This window comes from Coffea eugenioides, chromosome 2, assembly GCF_003713205.1.
Source record: "Coffea eugenioides isolate CCC68of chromosome 2, Ceug_1.0, whole genome shotgun sequence".
In the NCBI taxonomy this organism is placed as follows: domain Eukaryota; kingdom Viridiplantae; phylum Streptophyta; class Magnoliopsida; order Gentianales; family Rubiaceae; genus Coffea; species Coffea eugenioides.
The window spans coordinates 31,721,655-31,747,027 of NC_040036.1; the positions used below are offsets into that span (position 1 = coordinate 31,721,655).

Sequence of the window (25,373 nt, forward strand, 5' to 3'; positions counted from 1 at the left end):
AACTAACTAATTTTAATTTAAGGTTGTCTGGGGAGTAAATTGTGCTGTTGGGTGTTTTACAAGCTTAAAGTGATAGATGTAGAAATCTCACTTTTTTTTTTCTTTTGGGGTCAAAAGTCATCCTTTTATATATACTGTAACCTTGATAAATACAGAATCATACACAAACTAACTGGCAACTACCAGGAATCACTACGTGCAGCTTCGAGAAGCCACACAAGGAAACTATCCTGACATCTAGTTTTGCACGTAAAAAAACTATCCTTCCACTTAGTTTAGTTAATAAGGTTGATCACACAAGTTGACTTCTCTTTTAATAAAGAAGAATGTACAACGCCAGAATGACCTACAGAAAAACCTAATATCATTTACAAATACATCAATCTAAAATTAGTCAATCCCATGGATTAAGATTAGCAGTTTTCCTTCCTAACCCTTTTTTTTTCTCTCTCTCACTCTCTCTCTTCAAAATCTACCATAAAACATAATATTTTTTCCAATTCTGTTAGTTTGGCTTATCAGTGCAACTCTTTTCCGTTTAAAAATTTCCCCCTTATAATTGCTTATACAATTCTTTTATTCTGTATTCTAAAGGCACATGATAAGAGGTGGGTCCAATAGTTAATTGCGTGTCAAATTTTAAATTTTCTTTACTAAAATTTGCTAAATTCAAGGGGTGAATAATATTGTTTGGAATTTATAGTTAGCCCGTCCCTATGTTATGTAATGTATGCTTATCCTATGTCCTAAAGGTAAAGAATAGAAAAATCCTTCCTTCTATTTGGTTAACACCTTAGCATAATAGCATGCAAATTTAGCTGTTAAGACGAAAATTGAATATAGAACATTACGTCTTGACGTATTTGCCAGGGGAGGTTGAGGATACAGCCGGAAGGAGCAATAAGTTGCTTTTTATTTGCAAATGTAAGTTGTTAGAGCAAAGGCAGCAGAAACTATAGAAAGGACTTGTTAAACCGTTTTCTCCTTCACATTTTGCAGAACTTGTACTTTTATCCAACTAAAGTTTTGCCCTTCAAACACAATCATCTTTCAAGTTTCCTTTATTCCATTCATTTGTAAACTTAGCTTTATAATTGGGACCAATGAAACAGTAACCAATGAGCGACTTTGCAAATTTGCATTGTCCAAAAGGCCCACATTTGTCAAATCAATGGCGTAGAGACCAGGACGTTTCTGCTAGTCTTATCCACCACTTCTCTACATCCCACTTCACTGACTTCAGTCAATAGTGGAATATGTAGAAGTTAGATATACAAATGATGGAGGTAATTAAAATGTTGCATAAAATAGATGTAATGTAATAGGACTTGGGGCACAACGGTTTTCATGTCAATCATTTGTATCGATTTTTATCCAATTTCATAAGATGTAACTCACTTTCTTCACGATGTAACTAATTTTTAACAAAATAATGTCAGTTTTTATCCAATTTCACAAGATGTCTTTTCATAATGTAACTCATTTTTTACGAAAAATAACTATAGAACAAATTGTTGTGGATTCTATACATGGCAGTGAAAACACTATACACGTAGTAATCTATCCCTTACATTCTTTTTCCATACCGTAGTGATCTATACAAACGAGCTTGGAGTTCCGCTATCGGACTCAAGATAGCAAAGCCAGCGAATGCCTTCGAGATAGTACAACTTCATTTGCTGGACTATACAATGAAACAATCAACGCCTTCATCGGCCGTCTTCTGCAGAGATAGTCATCTCGTTGATGGAGATTGTTTCTGCCTTACTAGACAAAGATGCAGATGTACTAGAAGTGCGTTTTCTTCCTACAAAAGCTGGTTGATTCGGACTTGGAAGAGTAGTTGTTTCGCTACTGAGCATAATAAGAACATTAGACATGGTGGGACGATCACTGGGATCATCTTGTACACATAAGAGACCAATGTTTATGCTCTTCATGACTTCTGTTCCATTGCATGATTCCAGCAACCTCTTGTCAACTAAATCCAATGCTTTCCTTTCTTGCCACAATCTCCAAGCCTGAAAGAGTTTTAAAATAAACACCTCATGTCAAACCAAAACTTTCAAAATCTCAGTAGAGATACAAGATTTGAGAAATGCATACACTCACATAGCCTAAAAGACTCAAGGCTTCTTCAGACCGATAAAATCCAGAAGTGTTTCTCTTACCACTAACAATCTCAAGTATAATTACCCCAAAGCTAAATACATCTGACTTCACTGAGAATAAACCTTCTATTGCATACTCCGGAGACATATAGCCACTGCATCACGGGCAATCATGAGAACAGCAATAACCTAACAATAAATTTCACGAGACAGGCTGAGAAACGCAATGAACTTACTAGGTTCCAACAACTTTTATTGTATTTGCTTCTGTTTCTTTGCCTTGAACTATTCTTGCCAAGCCAAAATCTGAAATTTTGGGATTCATCTCTTCATCTAATAGAATGTTGCTTGTTTTCAAATCTCTGTGAATTATCCTCAACCTTGAATCCTGGTGAAGATAAAGAAGTCCCCGTGCTATTCCCAGAATGATGTTGAATCTCATGTTCCAGTCCAATACGATGCAGCGTCCTTCATCTTTACAAAGTGGTAAACAATTTAGTGGATGGTCTAGCAATAAAAGGGCGGTATCTAAAATTACATTTGGTTGGACTTGATGACTCCAAAAAGGAAGGGGGTTATCTAGTCGACTTGAACTAAATGGAAACAAAGTCAAACAAAAGCTTCGAACACTAACCAAATATAAAGGTGTCTAAGCTTTTATTTGGCATGTATTCATACAGAAGAATTTTTTCAGGTCCCTTGATGCAGTAGCCCAAGAGTCTAACTAGGTTCCGATGTTGTAGTTTAGCAATCAACACAACTTCATTTCGAAATTCCTCCATGCCTTGACCAGAGTGGCTTGACAACCTCTTTACTGCAATTTCTTTTTCTCCAGGGAAGATTCCCTGCAAGAGTTACCAATTGAAGCTAGTGCTCGATGGAGCACAGACTAGTAGAAACTGGAGTGATAACACGTACAAGATGTATAGTTACCTTGTAAACTGGGCCAAATCCTCCTCTTCCAAGTTTATTTTTGTCTGAGAAGTTATTTGTAGCAGCTAGTATGCTTTCCAGACTGAAATAGGGTACATCAACAATTTGATCATCTTCATCAACCAATTCTGCAGCTTGTCTTTCACTGTCGTCCAAGTAAGGCATGGGATTCCCTGGAATGCTTTTTTCAGTCTCTGACAGGGGACAAAAGTTCAGCACAAGTTAGATTTATATCTACCTTGGAAAATGTTTGAACCAGAGTGCAAAAAATGGTTGCGTAATTAGGGTCGTTTGCCACATTGATACCTTTTCTTTTTGCTATGATCCTCCTGTAAAAGGAACAGGTTAAGGTGGCAGCAAGTAAAACTACAGCAACCACTGTGGTAACAATAATCACAGTGACACGATTCACCGATATTGATGGATTTTCACTTTTTGACCTTGTCCCTTCTGACTGGTTTGTATTAGCCAGAATTTCTGCAAAAGCGAAATTAACTGCTAAACAGAACAAAGTAATGCAAAAAACTTTACCTCCAATAGATATGATGAAATACATCCTTTCCTTTTTCATCAGAAACATGATATCAACTGCAGAACAATAGCTACACACCTGAAATGCACTTTAAGGCTAGGTTATCCCATTTGTAGTTGGAATTGCAAAGACACCTTGTCTGATCATGTATTGCAGTTGCAGCACAGCTTGAATCTGGCCAATGCTGACACTCATTTGGTGAACTGCAGATTGGCTCCAATGGCGGGTCCCAACTTATCTGTATTCCTTGTTCATGTTGAACAGAGGGCCGATCACTGAAGGTGAGTGATTCGTTATAACACCAGTTAGAAACGCTAAATGGCAACGACGGATTAAGCTGCAAAACTCTGCCTACTGAAGTCCTGGCAGCACAATTCTCAGCCCTTAGGCTATTAACTTGGATAACAAATCTCCTGTCATCCTTATTTATGTTAATTACTTCATATCTATTGTCCGATGTAGAGAAGAAAAGTTGACCTGTGGATTCATCACAGGTGAAGCTTCTGTATGAAGGATCGCCACAGTTAGGCCCGGTGGCTAATGGATACGGTACTATATTTTTACCACAAGTCTGACAATCACTGCTTGTTGTTTCTGCAAAGCATATCTTAACAATAATCAAAAAGCTTCTCATGCAGGCCTAACAGCTACTTGTTATTACACCTTCTCATGAATTGGATATCTGTCAGTTTTAGTAGAAAATATCATGCACATAGTATAAGTTACCATAATTCAATATGATTGTGAATGAGAAATTGGGTATAAACCATCTATCGTTTCCGGAAAAAAAAAAAAAAAAGAGAAATTGGGTATAAACAACTGGCATTGTGGATCGTATGTTGATGAAATATTTTAAAGAATTATGTCAAGGAAAGGGTTACCTATAGCAGAGACTGGTATACGAATTGAGAGATTGTGGCCACCATCAACACACTCCTCCTGTAAATTAGTAAGTTCAGAAGTCCAAATCAAGCAACTAGATCCGCCACTATTATTTCGACTTCGAATGTCAAATGCAGCATAATAGTATGCCTGGCATGCACAATCGCTGAGACAGTTCTCCTGTCTGCACGTATCCTCCCTGTCCGCAGCAAGTAGGATGTCCGGTTTCCTCACTTTCATCAACTTCAAATTCAAGAATCTGTCTGGTTTGGGGGGCTTATTGCATATAGCCAACTTCCTTTCACAACCGCCACTAAAATCTCCAGTATTCCAAACATCAGGAAAGACGGGCTTGAATCCTGGCAGACAATCACAATTCAAACCCCCACTTTTGAGATTACAGCTACCATAATTACCACAATGGTTATAGATACTACACGCATCATGGGGCTCCTTCCACATCAATGACCATCCATCCTGTTCCCGACTGTAAAATTGTATCTCTCCAGAGGAATTCATCAACAACCTAGTATTTGCAAAGGTAGACGGATTTCTTAGCCCCTTCCCAGGATTTATTGAAGGATATGCACTGGAAGATTTATAAGTAGCCTGATTAACACTACGGCTAAAATTCGATAAGAAGAAGGCCACAGAGTAAGGCAGTTCAACAGAACCTGATTGATCACTTTTCCAGTGCGGTGCTATTTTTCCCTTCATGATCTTGGGCAGTCCATTTTCTTGATCTCGCTGAAATGTGAAGTTCCCAGTTCCAGGATTGCCAATATCCTTCCAGGAAACCAACTTCAAGCCTTCATCCATCTTCATGCCAGGAAGAAAAGTATCAGTTGGCTCGGCAAAGCTTTGCCATAGAATATTTCCCGATGTCCCATCAATCAATGCCAAGTTCCCTGAATCCAGAAGCTTCAGGGTCCTGTTAACAGGGCTAGAGCTTTCAAGATTAGTCTGGAAGTATGAACTTCCTTTCTCATCCAACAGCTTAAGATTCCCATCTTCAACTATGGCAAAGGATCCAGATACATATGGTAACGGTTCATCTCTGTTGGCAATCCATACAACTGTTCTTGGACTCAAGTTGTAATACCATATGCCTATGTATCTTCCAGTATTAATGTTATCTTCAGGATTGAAGAAGCCCAGTTCAAATCTTTTCCCAGCGGATATAATAGTTGTGCCATCATCTGGCAATAAACTGTAAAAAGTGATGGTGTCTCTTGCCACACATGATTGGAAGTTGCTAGTCTCCAGTACTACAAGTAACAAGAAACTCAGAGAGATGCCGGCAGGTTGCATATGGTTTTGCAGATTAACAAGTGTTGGCAGTTTAAAATTTTTTGCCCCCATTCTTAAAATTTTAGTGAAATATCTAGTGTTGCAATTCCCAAATCCTAATGACCCTCGATAGAATTACTTTTTATATTTGGTTAAAGTACTCAATAATACATTGGATAGCAACAAAAAGTTCAGGTACAACCCACTTGTCAAAAGCCACTTACATTTTTTGTCAGAAAGCAGCTAGAAATTTACTAGGATTTAATTTGTGATTTTTTATATCAAGCCATCCATGGTCTTTCATGCACGTGATCTTTGCTATTCTTTGCCCACATTATTGGAGTACGGAGCAAATAATTAGAGGTGGTAAGAAGGAAAAGAATAATATTCTCCGAATGTATTCCAATATGCAAAGTCTTCTTCCTGCAATAGTTACCATTTCACAATTAATTTCTGTTTACGTCCAAAGTTGAAAGAGTGGAGATGGCATTGGGCATTATTAGAAATGGCAAATGGGGTAGATGGACAGGAACGGGCGAGACCGAAATGGGACCGAGAAAATTTTGGATCTATGTTCGAGGAGCCCCATATAGGTCATGGGATCAATATTTTACTTTTTCCTTTAAACCTTTCAGTCTTTACTTATGAAAAAGTCTATACTTCTCTTTATTCCTCATGCAACCATTTCTCAAAATAAATATTTTTTGTCGAATTTCGTTTTAGTCTTTACCTTGAATTATTGGACTCAAAAAATTAATAAATATATTAATTTGATAGGCCAATATAAGTTACTAAATAAGGTGCTTCTAATCACCAATTCAAAAATTTTTTTACCGTTATTATATATTTTTTGTGTTATACCAACTAGCTAGACTTTTTTCTTTTTTTTATTTTATTTTAGTCTCAATGTATTCTACTTATAGTATTAAGGGAAAACAATAGGGACAAACTAATATCTTCAAATAATTTACCCACATTAGCAACAATCAAAAGGAAAAAAATTTTATCACACTAAAAACTTTAGTGTCAAAGAGAGTCAACGCATGATATTCACTTATACGATGAAAAGCAGGTGTGAACATAATAGGTTATAGCATCTGTAAGCAACGGAAACGGGAAAGCCTATTGTTACAACATAGAATGAGAGAAAACAGAGCCAAGACAATGGAAGATGATGGTGATGGCAGATAAAAAAAAAAAAAAATTCTCATAAGGAAAAAAATATAGATTAAAGATATTAAAAGTAGGGGGAAAAACCAACGAGGTAAAGAAATTGATGTGATGTACTCTGAAAGTTTACTTGCATTAAATACATAATTTGAAATTTTGTTTATTTAGAAAAAAAAATTGTTTAGAAATCAAATTATTCGTTACAAAAATTCAATAGATTGGGTCTCATGGGACTCCCAAGTAATAACCAAGTATGCCCATTTTTTTATTGAAAATTGTTGAGTTTAATTTCATTTAAGCCCAAACCCATATATCATAAGTCTTGTTTGATAACCCAATTTAGCACTTAAACTTAATGGATTCAAACCAAAAATTGAATATCTGAATTAATTAAGTGGCACTGAATCTCTTAGATAAAATCTTACTTCTAAAAATAAGTGATAAAGTATTCACTTATCATTGAAATTTGTAGGCAATTATGCAAAACTAGATACACAAAAGTACTTTGAGAAATCGAAAGCTAATTCTACTTTGATGTAATATTAACCCGGAAGAAGTAAAAGTATACACTGCTTCAGCATTTGTGATCAAACTAAATATAGCGATTGCAAACATATGCTAGAGATTGAAGAAAAGGAATGGATTGAATTTTGCTTGCACAAGTTACTGGCAGCAAGATTTCTTTTTTTGCCTTCTGGTAGTCCTTGGGTTTTGATTTCAGTAGTGGAAGAGCCAGAATATATGAAAGGAATGCAACTCGCGAATATTGAATGTAAATATTGCGCAAGTCTTACGAAGGGCAGACGTTAAATTTTTCTATAAGGCAAAAGTAAAGCAAGTGAAGTAATATATAGTAGTATTAGATCAAGATCTCAGAGGGAGCAAGAGAAGGACTTCAATGCAAAAGTGGTAAAATTCCATAAGAATTAAGAGGAGCTGTTAAGATTTTTTTTGAATCCTTTTTGTAAGGAACTGAAGTGAGCCTCTTGCTACATCTTTGGACTTGGATCTTGTTTTTGTAGGTGAAATTCTAAAGATTTGATAAATGAATGTTAATTGTAGTGATGAATACAACGTGTATTGTGTCCAGTGCCCTGTTCCTTCTTGATCAATCAAACTGTTTATCTAATGGCAAATGTATATTGGGACTCACTCGACCAATTGTCACCTCTAGCATCGCTCTTTCCTCTCTATCTCTAAAGCTGTAAGCAACTTTGTCTCTTTCTCCATTCCGAGTTAGGCGCATAATTATAAATATTATTTTCGATAAAATGCAGAAAAATTTCCTGTAGTTTCGCGAAAAGACAATTGGCTATTTTATGATTTTGAAATGTCCACATAAGTACCTCGTGACGCGGAATTAGACTTGCAACCTGAACATTACCTACGAATTATGTATAATTTTTTTTCTTTCTAATATTCTTGTCCTTTTTTTTTTTTCATTTTATCTTCCTTTTCTTTTTGGTGTTGAAATTTCCATATGGCTTTCTCTTTCTTTTGTTTTCTTTTGATTTCACTTTGCCTAAACATCTTGGGTACTTCTAAAAATTTTAAATTTTTTAGAGTATTTTAAAAATTTTTAGAAATTATCCTCACCTTCCTACTCCTCCTTCCTCGCCATCATCCCCCTTCACCACCGTCATTGCCGCCGCACCTCCACTATCCTTGCCACCTGCCACCCTTTCCTCCTCTTCCCCCTTCTCTTCTCTTCCCCACCTCCTTTAGGAAACGCCTTCTCTTCTCTTAGGAAACGCTACATTACTAATGAGTACTCTTTTTCTGGTCCCCTCGAGCCAATTCTTGTTTTCACGTCTGGGATGTGATTTACTTGATGTAGCAGTGCTTATGAGTGTGAAAAGAACTAAGAGGAATAAAGCAGAAATGCGCCAGAAGTGTGTAAAGGTGCCAGCAGCTTGACGGTCTTGTTAATTGACAGTGAAATTAGACTACAATAGAACCACTGTCACTGGATAGAAAGTCATATATGTGTCCAATTAGAAAGGCACACATCTCACACCTGATCTGCAAGTATTTAGACCGGTTGGTGGAAATCACTCTCCAATTCATCATGTGATCCGAAGGAAAACGGGCCTCACAAGTTCCATTTCACTTAAGTTGATGTAAATTAATAATTTATTCTCAATATATTTACACTAAATTGCTTTGACTTTATATTAAATGATAATAATTAGCTTATACCAATATGTACCTAATTTATTCCAAATAATAATAAATCAGCATACACTGAAGTGTTGACAGGTGCCGAACCTGTACAATAATAAATACCTACTCGAAAAAAATACAGATTTTGTATATAGCGGTGAGTAGGGTCGAATCCACAGGGACTGGGGATAATTTGTTTCTTCTAAAGTCCAAAGTATGGGGGGTTTTGGATTAAATGCTAACTAAATAAATTAACTGCAGAAAATAATTAATTAAAAGAAATGATTGGGGAAACTCTAGCCAATGGTACACATCAGAAATGGTTCATGCACTGATCATTGATGCAGAAATAATTCCAACATTTAGCAATAGATTAGTTATAGTTGTCATGCACGCGATAAACAACCAACCCTTCCTTAATTTCTCGATAGCTAAGGTACGACCGTTAGCTATTTCTCTAATCCAAAAATAACCCTAGGTACGACCGTAGGATTCAATTTCTAGATTGCATTAAGAATTAGAAAGGCCCAATCCTAACTAACAAACACGCTAAGAGGGTTTGTTTAAGTTAGATCGTATGTTTCCCTGACATAAACCCAATTACGCCAGTTGCTACTGGGATAGAGGTAACGAACAATTACGGATTCAATTACCCCTATTTAGCAAAATAGCCTATATGAATAATTAATTATTGCGCACTAATCAATCATACACAAGAGCTATAACAATTGAAAGCAGGAATCATATAAATACCAATAAATGAGAAAGCGATTAAAATAAATTCGATCTCACAGTAATTGCAGAACCAAATCTTCAATTGTCCCTTGACTTGAATTAAGAGGTTAGTTCTCCATTAATGGAGAACAACCATGCAAAAAAAACTATCTGAACCTTACAAAATTGCTCCTGGCCAAATCGGCCAAGGAAGAAAAGTAAAAGTCGGCCACGGAGGAAAAGTCCCTGACCTCCGTACCTTCCCTCCAGCTTTCCAAGTCAAAACCAATTTAAAGACAAGCCTTCACTAAGTCTCCTAATCCTCTACGTTTTTGGGCCACTCAATGGGATGAAGGAAATTCCTTTTTTTTTAGGCTAGGCCCACTAGAGAGAATAAACAAATCCCCATCCGGATTCCTCTCCTTCAAAATTGGTACCCCAGTACCAATTTTCCTAAACAATAGGAGTCCTATTATAGATAGCTTTCTTTAGCTCTTGAAATGGCCCCACTGCCTTTCAGCATTGAAGTCCGCTGCTTCATACAGCTTTGGAAACTTCACGTGTGCAAATTATCCCGAGAATCCGTCCTTGAAAGCTGGAATTAGGCGTGGGCACGCCAACCTATCAGGGAGTCTGCTGGAATGACGATTTTCAGTACTTTTTCTTCACCACTTCCTGCAATTAATCCCAAATACCAAATATAAGTAGAATATATCAATTAAGATAATATTTGGCTAAAATCAAAGGGAAAAATAATTATAAATTTAGCACAAATTATGACTTATCAATTTCCCCCACACCTAAACCATGCTTGTCCTCAAGCATGAGAACATAAACCAAGTAATCAAATTCAAACAATGGCTATTGCTCAAATCTTCTATTGCCACGATATAATTAAAACTTATGTCAAGTATTAGTGGCAATTTTCAAGAAATATCTCTCCAACTAGCTTTCAAGATCAAGGATTCTTTCAATTTATGACTAACTAATCTAAGAATATAAAATATTCAACCAGCATCCATAAGCAAATGGTTCAACTATTAAGCAAAATCTCAACATTAAAATTCAGGGATCAGCGGGTTAACAATTCATTCAAACACTTCCATATTTTTCACTATTAGCACATTTTTTTTTTCTAGAATATCCCCACACATGAATGATGAATTTTTTTTTTTTTTAGGGGGAACGCTTAGTTTTTAGCCATTCAAGCATTTCGACGCGAACTCCGACATTGGCCATATGAAGGAGTCCGGTTACTCAGCCATCATCGCTTAAAAACCACATACTCATAGCTATCGTCGCTTTTTGACGCGAAAGTCGACATTTGTGGTGAAGACTCCCGGTTACTAGGCAACGATACTAGCGGAGTATAGCCTAATACTATTCATAAATAAGCACCAAAATAAAATTAAATACCACACAAACCCGCTTCATTTCTTAAACATGGAGAACTAAGATTAATAGCTGAACCAATTTGCACAAAAAATGCTAGACAAATATTTACAATACTTAGAAAAAGTTAACCAAAAAGTGCAAAAGTCACAAAATCTCAAATATTCACCAAAGAGATACCCTTAAAATCAACCATGTCATACTCAACACCTTAAAGTGTAAAATCTTAGTAAATAGAAAAATTTGAGACATCTAACCATCGTTTATTAGGAATAATCACAAATAAGCACAAAGATAGGCAAAAATTGGACAAAATTCGACAAAGTCAAACAAAAAATTCCAACAAAAATGCCTACACTTGCACTTTTTCAATAAAAAGCCAATATACTACCCCCCACACCTAAATCTTGCATTGCCCTCAATGTAAGCAAAGAAAGAGCAAAACAGAGATATTGGGGCAACGACACTTCCCTTAAAACGGAGGAGGGCAGAACTGAACTACGGCTGGAGAGGGAAAGGCGGGCGGAAACCCACGTGATGGAGTTACTGTGCTAAATTCTGGGCCATCCCACCCATTTGACGCTCCATCCGATCCATTCGAGTGTCCATTTGCTCTTGCCCTTATTTTTGGGTTTAGTCATTGGAAATCAGAGGGTAAGGTGGAGGCAAGGAAATGGGATTCCAAAGAGGTCAACAAACAGCCAACAAAGCAAATGATAACTAAATACAGCTTCCAATCACAGACAAGTGCAGAAACGGCCGATGAACACACCCCAAGAATTAATTAAACCTGTCAGCAGCAAAATCTTTTTTCCAAATACTACCAATTCAACCCAAAAATCAATTAATTAGATAAACATAGCAAAATTCCCCCAAAAACTAATTAAACAGACAACTAGAGTAAAAACTTTCCCCAAATATCACTGGTTGGGCACAACGTTAACCAAATAATCAACAATCAATCCACAGATATGCCACAGCACCCAAACAAGCACAAATTTTCTGTCCTCAGCTAGCAAATCAAAAATCTGGCCTCAGCTAAGAAATTAAAATCTGGCATTAGCTAATAAAAGCTAGTAATCTGGCCTCAGCTACTTAGAGACAGAAAAATAAAGAAAGAATTCACCGGAGAGGTTTTGGCAACAACAACAGGTACAGTGGAAGAGGCAGAAGCGACGCGTGTGGGGCTCACGCCGGTGGCTAACGCGCACAAGGGCGCTCGGCTGCTGCTGCTGGTACTTGCTAAGCTCGGCTGGTGAAGTCCTTGAGAAGGGGCAAAGGAGGTCGCGCGCCTGCTGGGCTCGGTTGGAGGCACGGCGGCGAGGGTCGCTCGTGTGGGTAGCCGCTGGTGGATGGCGGCTAGTCAGCAGTTGCCGCGGGCTGGAGGTGGCGATGGAGCTGCTGGAGTGGAGCTTGAGCTACGCGAGGTGGAGGTGCACGTGAGCTGGGGCTAGGCGGCGGCGGCGCTGCTTCGGCGGCGCGCACTGGTGGTTGTCGCGAAGCTTGGAGGCTCGGTGAGCTGTGGATGGCCTGGAGGCGCGACTTGGCCGCGGGTATGACGCGCGCGCGAGGTGGCCTGGCTGGTGGAGGTTGATGGCAGAGGCACGCGGAGGCGACGGAGGCCTGGTTGCCGATGGAGGCAGCGGCGTCCGTGAGGCTGATCGTACGGCACAGGGGGAGCAGCGGCGGGCGGAGGCGACTGTCACGCGAGGGAGCGCGGCGACTGTGTCGCGCCCGTGGGTCTTCGACGGCGGTGGCTGTCGCGGCTACTCAGGCTGCTCGCTGGCGGAGTGACAAGGGAGAAGGGAGAGCGCGAGTGCGAAAGGAAAGAAGGAAAGGGGGAAAAACAGGGGAAGCGGCGGAGAAGAAGAAGAAAATGAAAGGAAAGAAAGAAAAGAAAGAAAGAAAAGAGAGAAAAAGAAGAAAAGAGAAAAGGGAAATATTTTTTTTTTCTTTTTCTTTTTTTTTTTTTTTTTTTTTTGGGTAAACAAAGAACCCCAGTCTTAGGCCTGGGCACGCCTAACTGCCCCTAGTATTTTGAGCATCCGTCAAAAATTTTTGATCCTTTAGCGTGACCACCTAGCGTGGGCACGCCTAACTGCTATAGAGTCCGCAGATCCTGAACGAAAATTTCTTTCCCTCAGGCGTGATCACCTGGCGTGGGCACGTCTAACTGCTATAGAGTCCGCAGATCCTGAACGAAAATTTCTTTCCCTCAGGCGTGACCACCTGGCGTGGGCACGTCTAACTGCCACTTTCCTGCCACCAAGCAACAAATCACTAAATGCAACTGACACTTAACAAAAATTCCAAAAACATAAGAAAATTAAAACAAAAGCCTTGGGTTGCCTCCCAAGCAGCGCCTTTCTTTAATGTCTTTGGCTAGACATTGTCCTGTTTATTCATGGAGGATAAAATCGCGTAGCTCGCTTCAGTGCTTCATCTTCTATGTAATCCTGATAGCCCTCGTAAATAGAGTAATTCTTGAACACACGAGCTACGGGCTTCCATGGACTAGTAAATGGCACCAAACAACCAGGTAATGACCTTAAATCTTCATTCACTCCTCCATCACAAGCACTTGCTGGTTTGAGATATTTTGCCATCGTGACTCTTAAATTGTTCCTGTCATGAAACTCAAAATTTTCTGGTATAGTAAAATCAATCTCACTAACAGGAATTAAAGAATAAGAGTCAGGAAAATATTGATTAAGGAATGGAGGAGATGTCACCGCATTTGGAGATTGTTCACTGGATTCATTCACTTGAACCATTTGATGTTGGGGTCTCAATTCTTGTGCTTCAACTTTCTTTTCATCTGCATCTTTAGATTCTTCTTCTTGAGACCCTTGCAGTACCATGTCATTTATCAGAATAATTGCACTCTCATCTTCCTCATGGTCGATAATAGTCGGTGAGGGCAATTCTTCATAAACTGGAGAAATCAATTTGCTCATTTTAGATGCCCATTCACGCCTTCCTTCTTTCATCTCTTCACTCATCTTTTGTGTCTCCTGTTGAAGTTGATGTACCTCCTGTTGAATTTGATATGTGTTAGTAGCTATTAATTCAACCATTTCTTCAAGAGACATACCTGACATGGATGACGGTTCTTGAGACTCTAGCTGTTGAAAATCTAGTGGCCCTGTTGTATAATTATAACTGGAGTTATCCCACCATCCTTGATCATACCCGTTTGGATTAGGGTTATACCACGTTTGAGACCATGGTGAAAAATCTCCATAATTATTGAGTGGGACACTCAGATTATCTTGATATTCGAGGCACATACCGGTCGAATGATCCCTGGCATAACAAATTTCACAGGTTGCAGCAGCCATTCTTTCTCTAATAGAGTTTAGTGCCTCTAAATATGCAAACTTAGAAAAAAAAATCAGTCTCATTGCCTTCCTCGGAAACAAAATCCAGTAAATCACCAAAATACGGAGTGTTAGAAGTCATAAACTATATAATAAAAAAAATAGAGGAAAAATAAAATAAAAAAAATAAAAATAAAAATAAGATGAACTCAAAAAGAAACAAATTAATCTAGCACCAGTCCCCGGCAACGGCGCCAAAAATTGACAGGTGCCGAACCTGTACAATAATAAATACCTACTCGAGAAAAATACAGATTTTGTATATAGCGGTGAGTAGGGTCGAATCCACAGGGACTGGGGATAATTTGTTTCTTCTAGAGTCCAAAGTATGGGGGGTTTTGGATTAAATGCTAACTAAATAAATTAACTGCAGAAAATAATTAATTAAAAGAAATGATTGGGAAAACTCTAGCCAAGGGTACACATCAGAAATGGTTCATGCACTGATCATTGATGCAGAAATAATTCCAACATTTAGCAATAGATTAGTTATAGTTGTCATGCACGCGATAAACAACCAACCCTTCCTTAATTTCTCGATAGCTAAGGTACGACCGTTAGCTATTTCTCTAATCCAAAAATAACCCTAGGTACGACCGTAGGATTCAATTTCTAGATTGCATTAAGAATTAGAAAGGCCCAATCCTAACTAACAAACACGCTAAGAGGGTTTGTTTAAGTTAGATCGTATGTTTCCCTGACATAAACCCAATTACGCCAGTTGCTACTGGGATAGAGGTAACGAACAATTACGGATTCAATTACCCCTATTTAGCAAAATAGCCTATATGAATAATTAATTATTGCGCACTAATCAATCATACACAAGAGCTATAACAATTGAAAGCAGGAATCATATAAATACCAATAAATGAGAAAGCGATTAAAATAAATTCGATCTCACAGTAATTGCAGAACCAAATCTTCAATTGTCCCTTGACTTGAATTAAGAGGTTAGTTCTCCATTAATGGAGAACAACCATGCGAAAAAAACTATCTGAACCTTACAAAATTGCTCCTGGCCAAATCGGCCAAGGAAGAAAAGTAAAAGTCGGCCACGGAGGAAAAGTCCCTGACCTCCGTACCTTCCCTCCAGCTTTCCAAGTCAAAACCAATTTAAAGACAAGCCTTCACTAAGTCTCCTAATCCTCTACGTTTTTGGGCCACTCAATGGGATGAAGGAAATTCCTTTTCTTTTAGGCTAGGCCCACTAGAGAGAATAAACAAATCCCCATCCGGATTCCTCTCCTTCAAAATTGGTACCCCAGTACCAATTTTCCTAAACAATAGGAGTCCTATTATAGATAGCTTTCTTTAGCTCTTGAAATGGCCCCACTGCCTTTCAGCATTGAAGTCCGCTGCTTCATACAGCTTTGGAAACTTCACGTGTGCAAATTATCCCGAGAATCCGTCCTTGAAAGCTGGAATTAGGCGTGGGCACGCCAACCTATCAGGGAGTCTGCTGGAATGACGATTTTCAGTACTTTTTCTTCACCACTTCCTGCAATTAATCCCAAATACCAAATATAAGTAGAATATATCAATTAAGATAATATTTGGCTAAAATCAAAGGAAAAAATAATTATAAATTTAGCACAAATTATGACTTATCAAGTGTACCTGACTTACATCAAATCAAACCTAATTCATACAGAAATTCTATTGATTTATACAAAAAAATCAACTTATGTGAAATTATACGAAATACAAATTATGAGGCTCAGGATAGGTGGACAGATTCAGACGGCCATTTCCTAGGCGTCGAGGATATGTAGCTTTCTTGTACTTGAGGGTCCTGTGGTAACACTCACCATTACGGGAATTGGACTGATCTCTGCACGAAGCAAGACGAAGAATGAGGAGAAGGTGTCAATCACCTGCTGCAGTATTAAATACTCAACAAAAGTTTTGGCTGCTAAGGTATAAAAGCAAAATCTTGCACTTGCTTCTGATAATCTTGCTCCTTATTTGCTTGAATAACCCATAAAAGTACGCGACCTTTCTCTCAGATATATCCTCCGACGATCAAGTTAGTGAAAGAAATAAGTGGGGAGAATTTTTTTAATAACAAATGAAGGAAGAAAGAAGAAGAAGATTTTTTTTTTTTTTTTTTTTATCTTTGGTACAGGTTGAGTATTTATTAGAGCTGTAAACGAACCGAATCGAACCGAGTATCTCATGTTTGAGCTCTGTTCGTTAAGCAGTTCGAACAACGTTCGTGTTCGTTCGTTAATTTTCGAACTCCAAACCTGTGTTCGTGTTCGGTTCGTTAAGTAAAATTCGTGTTCGAGTTCGGCTCGTTTAACATAAACGAGCTGTTCGCGAACATGTTCGAAATGCTCGAATCCAAATTATTTTATGCCTTAAATATGCCATGCAAATTATTAATCATTCTAAAAAATAATTAAAGCACTAACTGACTAAATTCTATTATTCATTAACTATATAACTAACATTAACATAAAAACAACAAATAAAACAAAGAAATTTGCCCTCTAAATATAAAAGTCCAGCCATAAAATTAACCCTAAAATTTGTTAAATGATAATTATGTCTATGTTCGCGAACGTTCGTTAAAACTCGCGAACATGTTCGTGTTCGCGAACGTTCGTTTAGCATGTTCGCGAATGTTCGTTAAAACTAGCGAACATGTTCGTGTTCGCGAACGTTCGTTTAGCATGTTCGCGAATGTTCGTTAAAACTCGCGAACATGCTCGTGTTCGCTCGATTATTAATCGAACAAAAAAATTCGTTCGAACTCGGTTCGTTTAAAATTTCGAACGAGCCTTTCACGAACACGAACGAGCCGAAACGAACCGAGCTACCGAACAGCTCGGTTCGTTTAACAGCTCTAGTATTTATACTTGCTTATTTTTTCAAAAAAAAAAAATTTACTTGCATCATAAATATATTTTTTAATAAAAAGTGTTATAATAATTATTTTATATAATTATTTAAAATAATATTCTATCCAAACAAAGCGTGTAACTACAGTGCTTCATGCATAGTTGCCACCTAAGATCTCAGATGAGGTATACGATTGTGACATTTGCCCAATGCGGCAACATTCTCAACTTTTTAATAAAGATATGATCTTGCAATTGACCTTTACCTCGAGAGAGTACTCTTTGCGTTATTGTGGCAAAGAAAATTCAATTCTGCACAGCTGACTGGGAAATGGGGACCTGGAATTTGCGACATGACCTTAAAAGTCAAGGTCTTTGATCACACGAAGGAAATGCAGAAAATTTGAGATATGAGTAGTGATGTAACTCTCCAGCTACCAAATGGGATGTATCGGGTAATTGTCCTGCAGCTTCTTCATTAGTTAAACTGTTTACATATCTTGGCTGCTCATTCAATCTGATTATGCTTAACATAGTTCGAGTTGGGAACATAAACGATGGTGTAAATTATTAGAAGAATATCAAATCGAGGAAAATTTTCAGCATCGACATAGAAGCGTAACATAAGCGTAATATATGAATGCTTCCTCTTATATATGACTAATTTTGTATGCTCATGCAACATAAGCGTAACCAAAAAAATTTTCTTTTGCCTTATCCAAACAACAGGGAACAACACACACTACTTAAGGGAAACCCACAGCCCAACCCAAAAGGCATGCTTATATTACTACCAATACCGAAGCACACAACATAAAATGTTATCAAGTTTTTGCTGGGGTGAAAGCTTAAATTTATGAAGAACATTTTCATGTCTTCTAAGGGAGCACTTGGCCTGTTTGGATTGCTATTTTTAAGAATTTTTGTTGAAAAATGTACTATAGCGACTTGATGTATGTGAAATAAAAAAAAATATTTGAAAAATGTGTTCATAAAAAACATAAAAACTTTCCGACAAAAAATCACAATCCAATTCTGGTACTTGGGGGATGGCCCTGACCGCCACTCCTTGAGTCCATCCAAGCTCATGCAAAGCATTAGGGTGCCCAAGCGCAACGGATCTTCTGTGCCACACCATGTCTCACACCCTATCCCACTTCTTCTAATTTTGTCAAGTGTCCCTTGATAAACCAAACTCTCAAACAACCCAACCCGAACCATGTTAAATTGATTAATCGATTAACCGGCCAGAGAAACTTAATCTCTATAACCAAAACCGATTAAAATAAAAACTATCTCACAAAATCACAATTTATCAAGGAAAAAAAGCCCTAAAACTCAGTTTAACATCTGTCCTCTCGTGCAGGTGTTTTAGAAGTGTGTCTTCTCACCACAAAAGCAGGTTGATTAGGATTCGGAAGAGCTGCTGTTTCGCTACTGAGCATAATAAGAATGTCAGACATTGAGGGACGTTCACTAGGGTCATCCTGTACACACAGCAGGCCAATGTTGATGCATTTGATAACCTCAGTTTCGTTGCATGATTCCAGTATTTTCTTGTCAACAAAATCGATTGATTTCCTTTCTTGCCACAATCTCCATGCCTGAGAGAGTTTTAGAATAAACATGTCATACCAATCCAAAGCTGTCTAAATATCAGTAAATTCAACGACAAGGCTTGGAAAGTTCATGCACTTACATAGCCTAGAAGACTAAGGGCTCCTTCAGACTGGTAAAATCCAGCAGAGTTTCTCTTGCCACTAATAATTTCAAGTAAAATTACTCCAAAACTAAAGACATCTGACTTCACCGAGAAAAAACCTTTTACTGCATACTCTGGAGACATATAGCCACTGCATCACCAGCAATTATCAGAACAGCTATAACCTTGTAATAGATTTTCTGAGACAGGCTGAGAAAAGTAATGTACTTACTAGGTTCCCACTACTTTTATTGTATTTGCTTCTGTTTCTTTACCTTTAACTATTTTTGCTAAGCCAATACTTTACTGTTCAGAGTTTGAAACTTGTCCTTTTCATTCTCTGGGCACAACTTCATTCCTTGGACAACTTAGAAAGTTCTGCCAGTAAGCTTCCTCCGTCACTAAATACTCGGTCATCACCATTGTTAATTCTTCCTCAGAACTTTGACTCGTTTCTTTTGCGACCTATCCAAGTTTTTCTATCGATCCATCCACATAATAATCTCGATCTTTGCATCTAACAAATTCCAATATTAATCATGCTCCTCAATTCGCTCATCTTTCATTCTTCGCATTGATTCTCCATTTTTTGTCCTCGTACCAAAATTCAATTACAAAAAAATTATAAACATAAATGTACTATAGTACATTGGGCCAAAGGAACATGGATGAAGTGATTTAAGCCTTAGATAAGGCAGAATGTTTGAGACAATAAAAAAATTATATTTATTAAATAACTTAATTTAAAACAAAATTGAAAAAGCTCCTTCAAGCAATTTTTGGGATATTAATATGGTTTTTCTGCTTATATCAATCAAATGAAACCTAACTACTGGAGTTGGGTCAGAGTGACCAGGAAAGAGCTCCTAGAGTTTTTTCTGTTGTCAGGTTCAAGATTCAAATTATATACCTAACAGTTAGGGGTGAGGAAGGGTATGGATAGGGGTGGGAGAGTATAAAAAAAAATTATAAAAAACCAAATGAAACCTTAAAGCTACCATATAGGGGACGTATATGTAATCTTTGAAATTTGGAAAAAACTAGCTGTATTGTCATACATCTTAGGGGCAGTTTGTGAAATTGTTCCTTAATAATAAGCAATGCATTGATTTTCCCAAACTTCACTTGTGGCAAGATTCTTTTTGCCTTCTAGCGATGCATTGATTTTCGATGTTTTTGATACCAAAAATTGGCTCAACCACCTTTATCACTAGACTTTGGTGCGAAGAGATGGTTTAATTTCCGTGAAGTAAGATTAACTTCAACCGTTTTATTATTCAGCCAATTTTCAATCCTGAAAGGAAAGTATCCGATGGATGATTGAAACATTCTTCAATACTAATCCATTCCCTTTTATCTTTCTTAAGATTTACTCTGTCCCTGAGTGTAGCAATAGTTTGATTCATTATGCGATCAGCAAACTTGGTTGATCAAATTCTGCTGTTTCTTTCATCACTTGCCATCATATTCACTCCAGATGAGTCTATTTGCAACCTGCAAAACAAAATTTCCGCCAGATCTCCATATTCCAGGATGTTAGGACTTGGGATTAAGTTAGAATTGCAATGTTGAGCTCTTTCAAGAATGACTAGTCTTCAAAATAAGCACATTGATCAAATTAGATTACACGTGTATCAGCAACTTTCCCTCTTATTCTTTTCTGACAACCGCATAGAAGGATTATGGTTAATGAAAGCTGGCAACAGATAAACCAATCTGACCTAGTTATATATTCACTAGTCATCACCAAAAAAATGAAAAAACCTGCGTCGTCTGTTAACTTTTTGAATGACATATATCATCTTTTGCTGAAAAGAGAAGTCACGAGACAATGAATCCTTGCTTAACAAATGCAAATGTGAACTACACAAAAAAAAATGATACCGTTGCTAAGAAAACTGGTGGTATGTTTCCTTCAAAGTCTCAAATCTGTCTTCAAAATTCACCAGAAGAGCTTGGAGCTCTTCTATAGGAATCAAAATTAGCAGTGCCAGTGGAATGCCTTCAAGACAGGTACGTCTGCATCCCCTCAATAATGAAACTATACAAGCAATGCCTTCATCGGCCTTCTTCTGCTGAGATAGTTATCTCATTGATGGAGTTAGTTTCTGCTTTACTAGACAAAGATGTACTTGAAGTGCGTCTTCTCGCTAAAAAAGTAGGTTGATTAGGACTTGGAAGAGTTGTTGTTTCACTACTGAGCATAGTAAGAACATTAGACATTGTGGGACGATCACTAGGATCATCCTGTACACACAACAGACCTATGTTTATGCACTTCACGACTTCAGTTCCATTGCATGATTCCAATAATTTCTTGTCAACTAAATCCATTGCTTTGTTTTCTTGCCACAATCTCCATGCCTGGGAGAGTGTTAGAATAAACATATCATTCTAAAACATCAATAAACATCAAATTTACAAGGTTCTCGAATCTCAAAGACTTACATAGCCTAGAAGACTCAGGATTTCTTCGGATCGGTAAAACCCAGCAGTGTTTCTCTTACCACCAATGATCTCAAGTAAAATTACTCCAAAACTATACACATCTGATTTCACTGAGAATAAACCTTCCAGCGCATACTCTGGAGACATATAGCCACTGCATCACGAGCAATCATCAGAACAACAGTCACCTTATAGCAAATTCTATGAGAAAGGCTGAGGAAATCAATGAACTTACTAGGTTCCAACTACTTTTTGTGTATTTGCTTCTGTCTCGTAGCCTTGAACGATTCTTGCCAAGCCAAAATCTGAAATTTTGGGGTTCATCTCTTCATCCAACAGAATGTTGCCTGTTTTCAAATCTCTGTGGATTATTCTTAACCTTGAATCCTGGTGAAGATAAAGAAGTCCCCGTGCAATCCCCAGAATGATGTTGAATCTCAAGTTCCAGTTCAATAATATGCAGCGGCTTTGATCTTAAGAAGTTTGCAGAGTAAACAATTCAGAATATAATATAACCATAAAAGAAGGTCGGTTGTTTTAAAATATTTGGTTAGATTAATTGGCTCAAAATATAATGTGGTTCCTTAATTGCCTTAAACTCTAAAAGCTGAAAGTTGAACAAAAGTTTCAAATGCTAACCAAATATAAAGGTATCTAAGCTTTTATTTGGCATGTATTCATAGAGAAGAATTTTTTCAGATCTCTGGATGCAGTAGCCCAAAAGTCTAACTAGGTTCCGATGTTGAAGTTTAGCAATCAACACAACTTCATTTCGAAATTCCTCCAGGCCTTGTCCAGAGTGGCTTGACAACCTTTTAACTGCAATTTCAGTTTCTCCAGGGAACATTCCCTGCAAGAGTAGTCCATTCGAAGTAAAGCTTAGGGAGAATAAACTAATGGAATCCGGATGACTAACACAAAAATAAGTTCAAAACCTTGTAAACAGGACCAAATCCTCCGCTTCCCAGTTTATTTGTGTCTGAGAAGTTATCTGTAGCAGCCAATATGCTTTCCATACTGAAATAAGGGACATCAACAATTTTATCATCTCCGACAACCAAATCTGCAGCTTGTGTTTCACTATCATCCAAGTAAAAGACTGGATTCCCTGCAATGCTTTTTCTGCTTTCTGATGGGAAGCAACAGTACTAGTTAGGCCTTATCTACCCTAATTAGAAAAAATTTGTACTACAACACAAAACGGTTCAGGTAATTAATGTCAGCTGCTGCATTAGCACCTTTTCTATTTGCTAAGATCCTCCTTCTGTAAACAACAAAGCATAAGCTGCACGCGAGCATAACTATAGCAATGGCTAAGCCACTAATTATCACAGCAATACGATTCACAGAGAGTTGCGGCTTCTGTTCTGACCGGTTTGAATCAGCCACAATTGCTGCAAAAGAAAAATTAACTAGTGAACCTAGTGATACATAAGATTTTTACCCAACAGAGCTGATGAAATAGATCCTTTTTTTCTTCAGAAACATGATATCACATGCAAAATTATATGTTCGCACCTGAAATGCACTTCAGGTTATTCCATTTGTAGTTGGGATTGCAAAGACACCTTTTCCGCTTATCGATTGCAGTTGAACAATTTGAATCTGGCCAACCCCTACAATCTTTTAATGAATTGCAAATTGGTTCCGGAGGGGGTTTCCAGGTAATCTCTATCATTTGAATTGAGGTAAGTGGTTCATTATAACACCAATTAGTAACATTAAATGGCATTGATGGACTGAACTGCAGAACTCTGCCTGACCTGGCATCACAATTCTCAGCCCTTTGGCGATTAACTTGGATAACAAATCTCCTGTCTTCCTTATTGATGTTAATCACTTCATAGCTATTGTTCAACATCAAGAAGAAAAGTTGGCCTCTGGAGTCATTACAGGTGAAACTATGGTATGAAAGATCGCCGCAGTTGGGCCCAGTGCTCAATGGATATGGTATTATGTGTTTACCACAAGTCTGGCAATCTCTACTCGTGGTTTCTGCAAATCATAATTTAGAAGTAACAAAAGATATTTTCATGCAATATTTAACAAACTACATTGACTATTACACATGCTCATGAGTCGAATATTTGTCAATTTTAGTGGCAGACGGTATCAGGTGAAGAATAAATTTTATTCTAATTCAATGTCATTCAAGGCAGTGGTAACATTTGGGATAGTAGATGACTTCAAATTCTTATTAAAAGAAGGTTACCTATGGCAGAAACTGCTACACGAAAGGAAAGATTGTGGCCACGATCAATATCCTCTTGTAAATCAGTAAGCACAGAAGTCCACATGGAGCAACCTTGTTCAAGATTATCAGTTATACTTGGCCCGCCGAAATAGTATGCAAGGCAATTACAATTGCTGAGACACCCCTGTCTGCACAAATTTTCACTGTTAGCACTAGCAGCTAAGAAGTCCGGTTTCCCGGCTTTCATCAACTTCAGATTCAAGAACGTGTGAGGTTTGGTGTTCGGGTTGCAGATTTCCAACGTCCTCCTACAACCACTTTTAAAATCTCCAGTATTCCAGGTATCAGGATGAACGGGCTCGAATCCTAGCAAACATTCACAACTACGACCCCCATTTTTCAGATTACAGCTACCAAAATTGCCACAAGGGAGATGGACTTTGCAAGCATCTTGGGGCTCTGACGAAACCAACAACCATTCAGGCACACCCTCTTCCTTAATGTAAAACTGTATCTCTCCAGAGGAATTCATCAACAACCTAGTATTTGCATACTTAGCTAGAGCAGCCGAATAGTTAGAAGTAAATGGCTCTCTTAGCCACTTATATATATTTGTTTTATATGCATTTGAAGGCTTATAATTAGCCCGGTCGAGACTAGGGCTAAAATTTGACAAGAGGAAAGCCACAAAGTAAGGCAGGTCAATTGAACCTGATTGATCACTTTCCCAGTGCACAACAGTTGACCTTTCCATTATCCTGTACAGCCTATTTTCTTGATCTTGCTCAAATGTGAAGTTCCCAGTTTTAGGATTGCCAGAATCCCACCAGGAAACCAACTTTAAACCTTTATCCATGCTCATGCCTGGAAGAAAAGTATCAGTTGGCTCAGCAAAGCTTTGCCACAGAATATTTCCTGAGCTCCCATCAATCAGTACCAAATTCCCAGAATCCAGCAGCTTCAGCATCCTGTTAACAGGACTAGAGCTTTCAAGCGTAGTATTGAAATATGAAGTTCCCATCTCATCCAGCAACTTGAGATTGCCATCTTCACCTATGGAAAGATATCCATATGAATGTAGTATTGGTTTATCTCTGTTGGCAACCCATACAACTGTTTTCCGCAGGTAATACCATATGCCTAGATATGTTTCAACATCGTTACCATCAGGACTGAAGAAGCCAAGTTCAAAGATTTTCCCAGCAGACATGAGCGTGCTGCCATCATCTTGCAACCTACTGATAGAGGTGATGTTGTCCATTGCTACACATGACAGAAACTGACTGGTTCCCAGTGCTACAAGTACAAAGAAAATCAGAGAGAAGCTAGGAGGTTGCATATGGTTTTACAGATTAAAGACTATTGACAATTTATCTGAATTACACAGAAGTTTATCTCTCTGAATAAGGAAGGAATTGTTGTTCTGATGGGAAGAATCAGAGTCAACTAGAGAAGTGCATGCGGAATGTGGACCGTGTTAGCTAGTCTTTTTTTCTTGATAAACGAGAAGTGGAAAATTTTTTGTCTTCTGCGTGATTTTTCTGCCAAGGAAGTTTGCTTAAACTTCTATATTGAGATTGGGACATAGTTTTTGTTTTAAGATTCTTTTGTATATT

At 37.9% G+C, this 25,373-nt stretch overlaps 3 protein-coding genes across 6 annotated transcripts; all 3 read right to left on the reverse strand.

Annotated features, from left to right (window-relative positions):
- Positions 1-1,191: 1,191 nt before the first annotated feature.
- On the reverse strand, positions 1,192-23,231 carry LOC113760653 (G-type lectin S-receptor-like serine/threonine-protein kinase At4g03230). Of its 4 annotated transcripts, XM_027303323.1 has the most exons (9): positions 4,458-5,797; positions 3,655-4,170; positions 3,351-3,521; positions 3,045-3,238; positions 2,746-2,956; positions 2,348-2,585; positions 2,113-2,266; positions 1,708-2,021; positions 1,192-1,401 (listed from the first exon to the last, which is right to left on the reverse strand). In XM_027303323.1, the coding sequence occupies exons 1-8, from the start codon at positions 5,767-5,769 to the stop codon at positions 1,710-1,712; spliced, it is 3,108 nt and encodes a 1,035-aa protein (XP_027159124.1). In that variant the 5' UTR covers positions 5,770-5,797; the 3' UTR covers positions 1,192-1,401; positions 1,708-1,709. The 4 variants fall into 4 exon arrangements, with proteins under 4 accessions (XP_027159124.1, XP_027159126.1, XP_027159122.1 ...); XM_027303325.1 differs by lacking the exons at positions 1,192-1,401; positions 4,458-5,797 and adding an exon at positions 23,132-23,231 and having other exon boundaries at positions 1,501-2,021; positions 3,655-3,710; XM_027303321.1 differs by lacking the exon at positions 1,192-1,401 and having other exon boundaries at positions 1,501-2,021.
- On the reverse strand, positions 18,757-21,710 carry LOC113761703 (G-type lectin S-receptor-like serine/threonine-protein kinase At4g03230). The gene is made up of 5 exons (XM_027304804.1): positions 21,564-21,710; positions 21,330-21,479; positions 20,572-20,609; positions 19,113-19,266; positions 18,757-19,017 (listed from the first exon to the last, which is right to left on the reverse strand). The coding sequence occupies exons 1-5, from the start codon at positions 21,708-21,710 to the stop codon at positions 18,757-18,759; spliced, it is 750 nt and encodes a 249-aa protein (XP_027160605.1).
- Positions 23,068-25,169, reverse strand: LOC113759489 (G-type lectin S-receptor-like serine/threonine-protein kinase At4g03230). The gene is made up of 2 exons (XM_027302065.1): positions 23,776-25,169; positions 23,068-23,558 (listed from the first exon to the last, which is right to left on the reverse strand). Exons 1-2 carry the CDS (start codon positions 25,094-25,096, stop codon positions 23,068-23,070), a joined length of 1,812 nt encoding a protein of 603 aa, XP_027157866.1. The 5' UTR covers positions 25,097-25,169.
- Positions 25,170-25,373: the final 204 nt, after the last annotated feature.

What these genes read in the sequence shown, in the direction of transcription:
- LOC113760653 (XM_027303323.1), bottom strand. Translation starts at nt 5,769, where the DNA reads ATGCAACCTGCCGGCATCTCTCTGAGTTTCTTGTTACTTGTAGTACTG. An exon ending in TATACCAGTCTCTGCTATAG is followed by an intron (nt 4,171 to 4,457) that starts GTAACCCTTTCC and finishes TATGCTTTGCAG; the next exon opens with AAACAACAAGCAGTGATTGT. An exon ending in GATCATAGCAAAAAGAAAAG is followed by an intron (nt 3,239 to 3,350) that starts GTATCAATGTGG and finishes GTCCCCTGTCAG; the next exon opens with AGACTGAAAAAAGCATTCCA.
- LOC113759489 (XM_027302065.1), bottom strand. Translation starts at nt 25,096, where the DNA reads ATGCAACCTCCTAGCTTCTCTCTGATTTTCTTTGTACTTGTAGCACTG. An exon ending in TGTAGCAGTTTCTGCCATAG is followed by an intron (nt 23,559 to 23,775) that starts GTAACCTTCTTT and finishes TATGATTTGCAG; the next exon opens with AAACCACGAGTAGAGATTGC.
- LOC113761703 (XM_027304804.1), bottom strand. Translation starts at nt 21,710, where the DNA reads ATGTCTCCAGAGTATGCGCTGGAAGGTTTATTCTCAGTGAAATCAGAT. An exon ending in TCCTGAGTCTTCTAGGCTAT is followed by an intron (nt 21,480 to 21,563) that starts GTAAGTCTTTGA and finishes ACACTCTCCCAG; the next exon opens with GCATGGAGATTGTGGCAAGA. An exon ending in TGGAGTGAATATGATGGCAA is followed by an intron (nt 19,267 to 20,571) that starts GTGATGAAAGAA and finishes CTGGTGATGCAG; the next exon opens with TGGCTATATGTCTCCAGAGT.